The 14248-nt window shown below is 34.1% G+C and overlaps 1 protein-coding gene across 1 annotated transcript; it reads left to right on the top strand.

Moving 5' to 3' along the window:
* Nucleotides 1–283: 283 nt before the first annotated feature.
* LOC145582838 (ATP-dependent Clp protease proteolytic subunit-related protein 2, chloroplastic-like) lies at nt 284–4106 on the top strand. Its single transcript, XM_081639869.1, has 9 exons — nt 284–440; nt 534–577; nt 691–763; nt 2059–2176; nt 2732–2869; nt 2977–3093; nt 3424–3492; nt 3589–3684; nt 3817–4106. Exons 1-9 carry the CDS (start codon nt 364–366, stop codon nt 3952–3954), a joined length of 870 nt encoding a protein of 289 aa, XP_081495995.1. The 5' UTR covers nt 284–363; the 3' UTR covers nt 3955–4106.
* Nucleotides 4107–14248: the final 10142 nt, after the last annotated feature.

The raw sequence follows: 14248 nt of genomic DNA, 5'->3' as shown, positions 1-14248 counted from the left end.
TAAACACACCAGTGATCATCAAATAGAGTGTGGAGAGAGGATAAGAAATTTATAAACGTTACTCGCAATAAATAAGATAGTCATGTGAGATTTTGTTGAATTCGTCTCATATATTTTAATTAACAATCAAATTATTATAATTTTCAAGCATATGAAAATGAAGATATATACGGTACGTTTTATGACTTGTGTTAGATACTAAAAAGTCCAAGAAGTCAAAATTATAGGGGACATGTTTTGCAATACTTGGGCTACTAGTATGAAGCATTGAAGCCCAACATTAAAATGAAATCCTGAATATCTTCACACTTTTATGCTCTCTCATTTTGCTCATTTTCTCTCTCCACCAAAATCTGTTCTTCAATGGCAGTATCTCTTCAATCCACTGGTTCTACGTCTTGCCTCCATGCTAGAGCTTCCGTCTCTCCTCATCCTCTCAGGTCCTTCCTCTTTTTACTCACTCTTCTTTTTTCAATTTTTGTTTCAATTTGATTAATTTATTTACTGAAACTCTTCAATTTTCGCAATTATAGTTGCGCAACCAGAGTTTTTGTTGGATTAAAGCCCCAATCTTCAAGTAATTCCTCCAAATTTCAGCTTCTTTTTTGTAATTTTTATCAATTAATTTGATTTCTGTGAAGTTCTTTTTTGTTTGTAATCGATGAATTGATGTGTTAATTTGTGTTTCAGGTCTTTTTGGAAGTGCCAGACCTAATTTGACGGTTGATTTCTATGACAAAGTTCATAAGAGTCTACATTATACGTAATTTCCCTTTTCTTTTTGCTTTTTCCTCGAAAATTTAGTAAATTAATTTATTCACCTATTTTGCAAATTTGATGTACCCGATGAGAAATATTGCGTAAATTTATTGCTATATGTATCACCAATTGATATGATTGCTAATTTATGCTTTTCGGATAGTAATGACATTGCAAATGCAATTGGTAGTGTACAATAGACTGGATTGTTTAAAATTGTTCGTCAATGAGGATCACATTGTGATGTTTTGTGGGAAATTTTAATCTGTTTGATGTGTAAAATTAATTGCTGTGTTGCAATACCCAGCGTACGCAACAATGTTTTTCGGACTTTGGATGTACTTTTTAATGTCTTATATCCAAAAGTTTGGATGGATTACTTGATATGATACATGTGAAATACTCGGTCCACCATTATGTATAAAATTCCATTCGTGTAATATAAGAGCAACTCCAATGCCAAACTAGATTGACAATTAGCTTGCCATGCCACATAAGCTTTTAATCTAATTATCATTTTAGCTACTTTTTGCTCTAATGGCTAGCTATTAGCTTTGTAATAGTCGTTGGATAGAAAATACATGAAAAGAGCTTAATAGGTGCAATGAGCATTTTATTTTGGCAAATTTAATCCTCAAGCTAATTGAGTTTTCTATCTCCAATGGTCAAGCTAGTAGTTAGGGAATTATTGAAATTGCAAGCAAGTCTCTAGCTACAACCATTGGAGTTGCTTTTAATAATCCTTATATGTGAAATACTCACTCTGCTTCTAAATATAAACCCCATTTGTTCAATTTGAGCATATATTAAGAAAAGGTGTATAGAAAATAAGATTGCGGGTTTAGTTGATTGAAGGTGAAGAAACCAAGAAGAAATTGGGGTCTGGTTGATTTAAGGTGGATAAATGTATACAAGTAGAAGAGAAATGAGAATTTAAACAAGGATAAATTCTTGTAGTGAAATGAGGTAAATAGGGACAAGATCTTTTAGTTAAGTAAGATAGGGACAAGATAATGTGAAATGAGACTTTTTTTTTTTTTTGACAAAGTGAAATGAGACTCTTTTTAAAGGACAAAAAGAAACTTGTACATGTTACCATTATCTTAAATGAATTAAAAGTATTGGCTTATTGCAAAAGTTTATTGCAAAAGTTTTTTGCTTGCTTATATCCCATGACGATTGGATAAATTGTGCTATCTTATTTGTATCAAGATTATAGTAATCTTGTGAAGAGTTATGTGTTAATACCCTTTGTTTGTAGGATGAGAGTCACGAGACATATTTATGTTTTTGTTTCAGGTGTAATACTAAACCAACACGAGGAAGGGTCAATATGATGCCTATTGGAACACCCAGAGTACCTTATAGAACCCCTGGTGAGGGAAGTTGGCAATGGGTGGATTTGTGGAATGCCCTTGTATGTCTTCAGAACTTCACTTTATTCCTACAACTTAAGGGTTTCTCTTGTGCTAAAGAAGTTAGGAAGAATGATTTGTGTTGTGTAATGTGTGTTGCATCTCATCATTTCACCATTCAGAAGTTTTGTTACTTAGATCTGATATTTCTTGGCTATTCTAGTATATATTTCATCATTTAAGATGATAGAATTTGCATCCCCAATCAAGTAATGTAAGTCTTTTGCACGCATTTATAGGGGGTGAATAAAAATTGAGATAGCTGGGTTTGATTGATTAAAAATGAATCAGAAAAGAAAATAACGGGGTTTGGTTTATAACTAGGTAATTCAGTAACAAATAAAGGTGAAATTTGACTCAGGACAAGATTTTTGGGTGAAATTGTTATTTGGAGACAAGAGAGAGTACATGTAGCCATCACAAAATTTGTACTAATTATATGTATATATGAAAATTGTACCATAAGTTTCCTAGGTAGTAAAATGGAAAGAAAAGCTTTTGTAATAAATATTAATGTTTCCAGTTTCTTTTATTTACCTGTATCCTTTTATTCACAGTACCGTGAGCGTGTCATATTCATTGGGCAACATATAGATGAAGAATTCAGCAACCAGATACTGGCAACCATGTTGTATCTGGACAGTATTGATGATGGCAAGAGACTTTATATGTACATCAACGGTCCTGGCGGAGATGTGAGTTTTGTTCTTGGCAAATATATGGAACTGGTTGTTTCACTTGTTTGAATATATAGTTATTGGATTTGACGTCTCATTCATTTTGAGTTCGGTGCTTGTTGCAGCTAACACCAAGCTTGGCAATTTATGATACAATCGCGAGCTTAAAAAGTCCTATTGGCACACACTGTGTTGGTTATGCCTATAATCTTGCAGGATTTCTCCTAACAGCTGGAGAGAAGGTAATAATTTTCTGTTCCTCTTGTTTAGACAGTTGTACCCTTTTATCTTTATCATGATGCAGGATCATCTAACGTAAGGGCAATGAATCAATTCGGTTTCTTTTTCTTTTTTTTTTTTTCTTCCATCTGAAATTCAGAATATATTAATGTTCAAGCATCAAATGTTAATTTTATTTTCCAACTCAGAAAATTCATGATTTATAAGAACTGGTCTGGCAGCTGTTCTGAAGACCTCACAGAATCTCCTATTTATATGTGATATACTATTGAATGTTTTTTGCTGTTCAAACATGATCTAGTGATTTGTAACTATCTCTGAAACTAATTCAGGGTCAACGTTTTGCAATGCCTCTTTCAAGAATTGCACTGCAATCTCCTGCTGGGACTGCTCGTGGCCAGGTATACCTGCATCATATTTATTTTGAAGGTGTTCTTTCCAAGGGACAAGTGGTATAATTCTGTACCCTTTTGCTGCTAACATTTGTCGTTTTGCAGGCTGATGATATCCGTAATGAAGCTGATGAACTTCTTCGGGTCAGAGATTATCTCTACAGTGAGTTGGCTAAAAACACAGGTCAACCAGTAGAGAAGGTACACCAATTTCTTCTTTTATCTGTTTTTACAGATTATATACTACGTATGAAAGACAACAATGACTGAGTGCACATCCTGCTGTATGATTTCTGTTATCTTCCTGAAAAGCTTGTTGCTTGCCCTGTGCAGGTTCACCAAGATTTAAGTCGGGTGAAGCGATTTAATGCTCAGGAGGCTCTTGAATATGGACTCATTGATCGTATAGTGCGGCCACCTCGGATTAAGGCTGATTCACCTCGGAAAGATTCAACAGCAGGTCTTGGTTAGTGTGTTTTCAAGCAATGTAGTTATCCCTGTTGCTTATCTGTTTTGTGTTACCAATCAGATTTTGTGGATGATGTTTAGTTAATAATGAATTTGCAATGTATATCTCGTAATTAAAATCTTTCAAGGTTTATATTCACTTTTTTGCTGGATAATACATCCTTGTCTTCCTCTTCCCTGCATAATTTATTAACCAATTGATTAGGACTTGGACATGGCTTTGAAATAACTGGCTAATATACATGCACTCTTGTCGTGCGATTGTTGTTAGCCTGCTAAGCCATCATTAGAGGCCATCTACCAGTGGTACTATCACGATTCACGACCAAAGCCTATGTTAGCATGCATTGTCATGTAGCTGGCATCATTAGTTGACACTAGGTCTATGCCTCTTTGGGTCATTGATGCACCCACTCCCCCAGCCCCCTCAAATCAGCTGTTTTTTGTTTCACGGGGGCTAGGTGATTGGGCATCCATTGATCCATGCACCATCGATGAGTCATCAACTCTTAGCATATCCTTGGCCAAAATCAAGCCAAGGAGTACACAGACATTATCCAAAGCCAAGTTTAATCCCTAATCTGCGCAATGCTTATAGGAATGTACTTGCTAGTTTGCAACATCCAACGATTATCGGCTTATCGCCAAATTGCCTATTTTCTAAATTCTAAGGTGAATGAAAGGTCAAGGCATGATGCGATAGTGCAATTCTCTCACCTCCTGGCATTTAATTCACAGCTATGGCATCATTGGGCTGGTAACCTTGTCAGAAGGACCTTTTTAGAGACCAATTTAATGAGAAAGAACATTAATAAAATTTCTCATTTACGGGCCGAAATAATTGTTCGGTTAAGATTTGCAAGGATAAAAAGTGGCAAAAAAAAAAAATACTAAGAATGTCTTGTTTTGTGTGCTAATATATGTCTTACTTTACGAACGTACAGTAATAAGAATTCAAAATTCACAAAAAAATTACTCTGTACTCCGTAGTACTAAAAATGTCTCGTAAATGTACAATACAATGTACTACGTACAATACTTAATTAATTCCGAATGACAAACAAATAGATCTGATAGCTAGCAAAGTAGCAAGTAGCAAGCCAACAGCGATTTTTTATTTTGTTTTTCCAAAAAAAGAAAAAACGTAGTAACAACTAGCAGGAATGTTATTATATGTGCAGAACCCAATTTTATTAGCAGTTCATCATTTTGTCCCTAATCCCTTCTTCCCTCCATCCATTATGCATCTTTGCAATAAACTCATCAGATCTTCGCCTCAAGCCATCATCGTCATCATCCTTGTCGTAACCATCGGATCCATTATCACTATCCACATCATCATCATCAGAATGACAACAATAATCTTCATCACTATCTTCATCGTACGATTCGATATCAATAATTAAGTGTTCACGCTCATTATCACTATCATCGTCAGTACTAGCACCACAAACATTCTCGGAAACCGACGGCGTATTGCCGTGGTTGTCATCCGAGTTACGGCCGCTGTTCCTTTTATTGAGTAGAATAACGATAACAAGTAAAAAGTTAAACAGCAAATGAATGTAGAAACGATTATCTACAAACCAAAGAACAATTTCACGAATGATTGGAAACATAAGGCTTAGTAAGTGCTCCATTTGCACTATTTAACTGACCTTCTTCAACTAATGTATTCATAAGAAAAAACATAGCGCCGTGGATACTTGTTGGGATCATCATATGTACCTAAAGAAATAAAGCAATTAGCTGAGACTGAAATTTGATATATGTAGGATTACTTTTTATACGTTTGTGTGTTTTTGTTTCTGAATGAATGAATGATCAATCTGATTTTTGTGGGTATTTATATTCACCAGCAAATAGTTGATGATAAAAATAATAAATAAATAAAATTCTCGAAGTAGAGAGAATAAGTCAATCCCAATAACTTGGAGATGGTGTATGTATTGAATTGATGCGGAACGACAGCTTGTAGTCCGTGGAAAATGTACCAAGTGGGATTTATGTGGAGTTTAATTAGTCATACAAGCATTATAATAATGATCAAGTATTCAAGTGTAATGAAAACTATAGTAGTGGTATCAACTATCAAGTCTAAGGCAGAAACACAAATTTGAACTGACTAGACACGTACGTATTTTGTTAGACAATAAGATAGTAGAATAATTTTTTAAACAATTTTTATTGCCTTGTTGGTTTTAGGATAACTATTATTTTGAGCTTTAATCTAAAATAATGATTATTTTATTCGTAGAATAAAAGGATGTCAATTTGATGTTCGATTGGGGTCGGGTTAAATGAATTAAAATCCGATTTTGAAAATTTTATTCTGATTTGATATGATTTTCAAAATTCAAATATTGGTATGTATATCTATCTTAAATATCATTATTATTTTTTGGTAAAATTGTTAAAAATAATCACAACTTTCGCTAATTCGCTCAAAATAATCTTAACTTTGGTTTAATTTTAAATAATTTGAACTTTAGCGATTATACGCTCAAAATAGTCCCATGTAACCAATAACTACAAGATGGTTTTTTTTTTTTTTTTTTTAAGGTGTGTCATTACATGATTAGTCGAAAAAAATTTAATTAATTTACACAAAAAAAAAAAAAAAAAAACCCCATCCACCACCAAGGTAACTTTCCAGCAGCCACCTCCTCCCACTTCCCAGTTACTTCGATCCCCCTTCCTTAACCGCCGCTGCGACCAGAACCCCTCTCCCCTAGTACGGTGCTGCCACTCCCCATACCCCCTAAACCACCAAAACCTGAACCCGAAATCTTCCTCACTTAAACCCTAAAGACCTAAAAAAACTGCAACCCCATCGCACAAATCCCCTAATCGACCCACTCCGACTCTCAGTTTCCTAGTCGTCAAGGTTTTGAGGGTGGAGGATGGCCGTTTGGAGGGTTTGTGGTAGGACTAGGCATTTCTACGGATTGGGTTGAGATAAGGGTGGTTTTAGGGTCGGATTTAGGCGATTTAGAGGGTATGAGAGAGGAGCACCGCCGCAGGCACATCGGAGCCAGGCGTAGGCTGACGGTTGTACAAGGAGGGGAAGGGGTTTCTAGGTACATCGGATTTATTATGTAATTATTTTTCCTGTATTTCTGATGATGAATGGGAAACGTTAAACACGCCCTTTGCCAATTGTGAAATTATGAGGCTTTGATGAGCATGGACCCTTACAAGGCACCAGGTCTGGATGGTTTCCAACCTCTTTTCTATCAACATTTCTGGTAGACGGTACAACCTAGTGTTGTGCGTACAGTAAAAGATGTGCTTGAAGGTCGTAGCTTCCCCAAGAGTTGATTGATGCGTGTCTTGTGCTTATACCAAAAGTAGAAGTGCCTCAAACAACAAAATATTTTCGGGCGATTGGGTTGTGCAATATCACTTACAAAATTGTTACAAAAGTGATGGTGAATCGTTTGAAACCTATTCTTCCTAATTTAATCTCGCCAAATGTAGACACCTAAAAATGTCTTCCCAAAACCAAACCCGATGATGAACAACCTTTCACCGCCATTATTGTTCGGGTTGAGTATTTAATCTTTGGAGTGCTTAAATCCATGTTTCTATTCAATACATTTCATAAACCAATCCATTTCTTAGCTCATTTCCCTACACCATAGCTTGTTTTTCACTTTTCGTGTCCATATCGCAAAACCGAGAGAAACCGATTTTTTGGTCTTATAATTATGATCCAATTATTATTTGGTTGGATAGGCCTTGAAATAATATTCCCAACAATATATCATAAGCCCAATTCCGATTTAAAACGAAGAAGATATGAGCCAAACACTAAACTCGACCCAAAATCGACACCCTTCTACTAAAACGTCCATATATTAAAATCTACTCCCTCCGTCCCAGTTTACTTGCAACATTTTGACTGGACAAGCTTGCCGATGCACATGTTTGACCGTTGATATCTTTTATTATAAATTTATATAAGTTATAAAAAGTTTATATTAAGAAACTATACATTAAAATAGACCCAACAACATCTTACATGATTACATTGACTTTCATATAATAGTTAAAAAAGATGGTCAAAGGGAGATGTGTGAATAGTGCAAAAAGTCAAACCGTTGCAAGTAATTTGGGACGGAGGGAGTAAAAATTATTTTTACCTGACTTTAATTGGGTTGGAAAGTAGACTTGATAAGATTTCCAATGATATATTATATTACTTATTTCGAGTTACGGTACAAAATTTATCATGATTTTAAAAACGCGTAAAAAACTGGAATTACCGCGCACAATGTAAAAACAACGTGTCACGGCAAAATCTGAAGTGGCACGGTGCCTGGTGCCGTGAAACGGTAATTTTCAACGTGTCACGGTGCTTTTTTCCGCGTGAAAATCCACCGTGGCACGGTACTTGTTGTCGTGACAGGGTATTTCTCACCGTGTCACGGTGCTTTTTCCATGTATTTTCCGCGTTTTCTCACGCACTTTTTTTACCGTGACACAGTGTACTGTACCATGCCACGGAATTTTCTCGCGTTTTCTCCGTGTAAACCCTTCACGCGTTTTTATCTTTTGTATTTTATTTCTGTCCTGCGTCACTCTAGTTTTCTCCCCGTCACATTAATAATTTCCACTGTGTCACGACAATCTTTACCGTGTCGCGACATTATTTTTTAGGTTTTTTTTTTCTTTTTTCTTTTTAGGGTTCCGCGTGTTTCCTCTGCTCATTTTTCCTATAAAAATCCCCTCATTTCTGATGTATGGGGCATCAAATCATTCTCTGATCTCTTCTTCTCTTTTAGAGTAAAAACCATTCTCTTCTCTCTCTTTCTTTCTCATATTCTAAGCCTTAAACCTATATTCCTAACTACATCATTCCTTCCTTAAGCACTCCAATGAGTCCATACAATACCCGAAGTTCTATCCTTAAACCAAGGCGTGAAAGGTATAATTAACAGAGGGTTTGAACCAAATCAACTTTACTTTTTATTTAATTTAATTATTTCAATTTGATTTATATTTTTATTGAAGTTTTTAACAGTTTGTTCATGATGTAGCAATTCAAGGAAACGCGGAAAGTGAGTAATTAGTCACTTAATTACTTATTTTTAATTTTAATATTGCTAGTATCATAAATTCATAATTAGGTTAATTTATATTTGATTTGACTAACGCTGTTATTGTTAAATTGCTTCCAATATTAATGTTTATTCTATTATTATTTATTGATCACCATATTGCATGTTTAAAGGGAATATGTAATTGAAAATCATGCTTTATAAGATAATTTGGACAACCGGTTTAGGATCCTTTTTAATCTTGTTATTAAATCAAGTGATCACGATATTTTAGAATTATATGTTGCATTAATATTCAATCAATTAAGCATAATAACAGTTTGGAGCAAATTGAATATTTTGTTTGCATGCCTTTGAGATCGCAGGAATCATTTTTCACTATAAGAATCGAGTAGAGGCCAATACAGGCGAATGTGACTCCATGACTCACTTCGTACTATCATCCTCGATCCTCCTTTCGTGGTTCCAAACCATATGGAGTTAGTAATCTCATGGATTATGAATGGGGTGTAACCTTCACGGGTCAATCGTTGTTGCCTATCCCTAAAATGGGAGTTCCAATCCCTAAAATCTCAAGTTATTCTATATTCTAGGAGGAAAGCGAAAGATATGACATATTATTAGTATGGGTTGTTTTACAATATTATCTTCGATCCGATCTGTTAAGTATTAGTTTTTTATTTTATTTTATCTTATTTTTTGAAATATATTATGTATTAGTTACAAGACTTACAATTTTAGAATATTTATATCCTGTATATAATACTTCAAATTTATTTACAACTAATACTTAATAACGGAATTAATATGTCTCACAAATAATACCTTTTTTTTGACACACAAATAATACCTTAACGTTAGAACTAATACTTAACAAAAGCATATTATGTTTTTGATCAATACGTAGTTACCCACCAAACAACATTTGCTATGTCAATTTTTATAAATTTCCAATCCTAATTATCTCACCCTCTAATTCCCACATAAACACTATCCATAGTCTTGAAAAATTATTACTAAAACAGGCCATACTAGAATTATGAGTCGACACGTGTCAATTTCTTTTGAAAAAAAATTTCCGCCTAAACTATTTGACATAATAATTAAAATTATTTAAATCATGTAACGTACGTGACTAATCTAGTTAATTGCTATCTATAAAATGTTTAAAACTCAAAGGGACAACATCTTGACGACATGAGTCACTCTTAAGTCATCATGAGATTTATGACATGGCGCCCCATGAATAATGACATGTCCATGCATATAATTATTTGAACCACATTAAAACCCTTACACCCCTTGGAATTTCGATCTTTTAATACCATTATTGTCCTTTAAGTGGAAAACTATTTCACATTGATTCACCATAAATAAAGTTTCCTTTTAATCTATTGTATTTATTGTTTTTATAACACAACAATGCCATTTTATTCCTTAATTAACATTCCTTTAAAAAAATTATGCAAACTTAAGATAATTTTTTAAAATTTGTTCTTAAACGGAATTCGGGGATCGCCCGGGCCACAAACTAGTTATAAATATCATAATATACCTCTATCTCCTCAATCATTCGCATTTATAAAAAAGAAGCATAAACGTAATATGAAAATATTTATATAATCCTGGGTGTAGGATGCATCAAAGGTTATTTTTATGCTCATTGTCTCATTGATGATTAAATGAGCAATTAACATCCTTTAATTAACAACCTTTGCACATAATCATTCTATATTTGAAAAAAAAAAAGGTCAACATAAATGCAATCAACAAGCAAGGAAAATATCCAATCTTTACTTTCAAAAGCTTCAATACATGTCGATCAAATCCATAGTTTTGCAAATCAATATACTAGAACATCAAATTCTACTAGTCTACATCTATCTACTAAAGCTTCTACATTTCAAAATTCAAGATGAGAATATTCTCTACTAAACCTAAGATGAGAATATTCTATGGATATTCTCTATTAAGATCGAAATTCGTTCTCCTACAAATAATCTTCAGATCCATCCATGAATAACTCGGTAATGAAATCATTAGCTCTCCTCTCGAATCATAATCATAATGATTCTCTCTCCATCCTAAATTGTGATTGTTATCGTAGTCGTCATCATCATCGGATATAGAAGAAAAACTGTAGTTACCATCTTCATCAAGCGATCTTATGTTTATAATAAAGTCTTCATTGTAAACATTAGAATTGTGGCCACTTCCGGTGTTGCATCTCTTGAGTAAAATCAAAGTAAAAAGGATAAAGAAGAATACCAAATAAATATAGAAAATATTGCCGGAAAAGAGTTGATGGAGAACGAGTTCTCGTATCAAGGGAGACAACAAGGCTATTACAAGGAAAAAAGTGGAATGCAAGAGGAGAAATATTTTTGAGGGCGATATTTTTACAATGATATTAATCATTATACATTAATATCTGACTAGTAATTATTATACACTAGTTTTGTGCCCCGTGCGATGCCCGGGTTTTTTTTATGGACTCTTAAGATAAAATTATATTATGATTTTTTTGTTTTTTGAGGGGAAAAATTATAGGAAAATTTGTCAAAAATAACACCACCTTTGGGCGGTCTTCCAATAATAGCACCACCTTTTGATTATTCCAGAATAACACCACCTTTCATATGCATTTGCCAAAAATGGTACAAAACCGGTTGGTAACCCGGTTTACAGGTTACCTACAACACTTGTCACAATCTCATTGGTTAATTCTTTTTATTTTTAATTTTGATTAAAAAATAAAAGAAAAACATAAAAATTAATTTTTAAAAAACCTTAAAATTAAAAAAAAAAAAAAAGAAAAGAAAATCACCCTTCCAACCCAACCCCCCTCCGGCCTCCACTACCCACACCGGAAAACACCAGCCTCCCAACCTAGCCCCCATCAGCGGCCCCCCACTTCATTGGAAAACACCACCCTCTATCAATTTCCGGTGCACGACCCTCCCCTTCCCTTCCCCATTTCCTCCATTTTCGCTCAAGAATCAAAGTAGGTGCACCGCACACGAGTACACGACCCTCCCCTTCCCTTCCCCACCCGATTGAAGCCGTACTCTAAATTCTCCATTGAAGCAGCTTTTGACTTTATGAGCATTATGTTCTCCATTGAAGTAGGCATTAGCCAAGTCGTCAAATTGAAGCTTCAATTCGACAATCAAGGACATTTGGTTTTTTTTTTTTTTTTTGCTTTTTTCTGGAATTTGGGGCAGAAATCAGAATAGGGGAATGAAGGGGGTGCCAGAAAGGGGTCGGGAAGGGGAAGGGGTGCCAAAAAGAAGGTCGGGAAAGGGAGGGGGTGACGGAAAGGGGGTCGGGAAGGGGAGGGGTGCCGGAAACTGGGAAGAGGGCTGGGGAGAAGGTGGTTTTAGGTGGAGGTCTTGGTGGGGGGTGGTGGTCCGGTGGATGCCGGTAAAAGAGGTGGGAAGGGAGGATGGGAATGTGGAAGGAGGGGTTTTTTTTATTTTATTTTTTAAAAAATGTTTATTTTTTAAAGGTTTTTTTTTTAAAAAAAATTAAAAATATAAACTGACCAGTCAGATTGGGACACGTGTTACAAGATTACCTGTAAAATAGGTTACCGGTTTTTTGTTTTATTTTTGGCAAATGCATGTGAAAGGTGGTGTTATTCTGGAATAATCAAAAGGTCGTGCTATTATTGGAAGACCACCCAAAGGTGGTGTTATTTTTGGCAAATTTCCCAAAATTATATTATGATTCAATTTAATTGAATATAGAATTCTTAAGTAACTTTTTTTTTTGCTACAAAGTCTATCTATATTTATCCAACGTGGTACGAGACTTAGTGTGTGAAAATAAAACGCTAAATGATGTTGTCTTGTGGCCTAATTATAAGTTTATTATTTGGTATTTTATCAAAAGTAATACTCTAAACTAACAATCTTATTCTAAACTAACTTTTTATCTTATGAAATCTATCCAAATATATCCAAGGTGGTGTGACACTTAGCGATTTTTATGCATGAAGTCTATTAAAATCTATCTAAGGTGGCGTGACACTTGGCGAAAAGTTGTAATGCCAAGTGTCGTTATTTCGTGACCTGACTAAAAGTTTAGCTTTATATATTAGTTATATGATTATACCAACTATCAAGTACTGTATGTATTTGTGTATAAAAAAAAAAAGTGTACATAAAAGATGGATATTGTGTAAAAAAAAAAAAAAAAAAAAAAGTATATTGTATGCATTTATAACTTTGAATAAAGCATGGATTTGGTTTCCGTAGGTATTTATAAGTGTACATAATTTGCATCTGTTATCTGGAAACTTCTAGAAGGGGTTCAATATAGTGTGTAGTACTATACATGATTTGCTTCGGTTATCCGGAAATTCTAGAAGCGGTTCAACCGTTTAAGGAAAAGAAATGAACTCAATCTCTAATTCTCTATGTCATACATGATACAAGTCATGATAAAGTTTTAATTAGAATGGACTCACGTGAGTCAAGTCGTGCATACACACAGAAAGAAAAAAAATATATAAAAAAATAAAATAATTGAAGGAAAAAAAAATCTTAATCATTAGAAATTAGATAATACTAGTTATATATTATATTATAAATATCAGATATATCAGATTATTAGTGTCAGAAATTAGGTAATAATGGTCATAATTTATATTATCTTATCAGGTATTAGATTATAATTGTCAGATATTACGTCTTAATTGTCAGAAATTAGATTATAATCTAATGCTCAGATATTAGATTATAAATATCTGATATTATATTATAAAATTAATTATGTTATACATATCAAATATAGGTGACGCTTAGCCCAGCAAAGTGCTGGACCAGCACACCAATTTTATCAATATTAAATGTTATTGGTGGGCCCTTATTTTGTATTGGTGTGTATTTTGTACGTATGAATTTGTATGCCCATATTTATACATTTTTGGCGCGCTTTCCAAGACCGTTACAACGATTGGTCCGTTATTATGCAAATGAGGTTGAATAACATGACATTTATGATAACATGACAGAGGGTTAACAGAGGGTTTGTCTGATGATGACATGACATTTATGATAACATGACAATTATCATGTATTGTCGTGTTGACATATACACTGTCATATTGCAATATGTTTTTTTTTTATATAGACATAGTTATCTTATTTATTTATATTGTCATATTAACATATATATTGTAATGTTGATATATACATTGTCATAATGCAATGGGGTTTGGGGGATTGCGT

Source organism: Chenopodium album, chromosome 2 (assembly GCF_948465745.1).
Source record: "Chenopodium album chromosome 2, dcCheAlbu1.1, whole genome shotgun sequence".
NCBI classification, from domain to species: Eukaryota; Viridiplantae; Streptophyta; class Magnoliopsida; order Caryophyllales; family Amaranthaceae; genus Chenopodium; species Chenopodium album.
The sequence above is the reverse complement of the archived record's forward strand: the minus strand, read 5'-3'. Positions and strand labels throughout refer to the sequence as shown.

Excerpts from the sequence above, each read along its gene's own strand:
- LOC145582838 (XM_081639869.1), top strand. The coding sequence starts at position 364 with ATGGCAGTATCTCTTCAATCCACTGGTTCTACGTCTTGCCTCCATGCT. Across the intron at positions 2,177-2,731 it reads TGGATTTGTGGAATGCCCTT|TACCGTGAGCGTGTCATATT; the intron begins GTATGTCTTCAG and ends TTTTATTCACAG. Across the intron at positions 3,094-3,423 it reads TCCTAACAGCTGGAGAGAAG|GGTCAACGTTTTGCAATGCC; the intron begins GTAATAATTTTC and ends AAACTAATTCAG.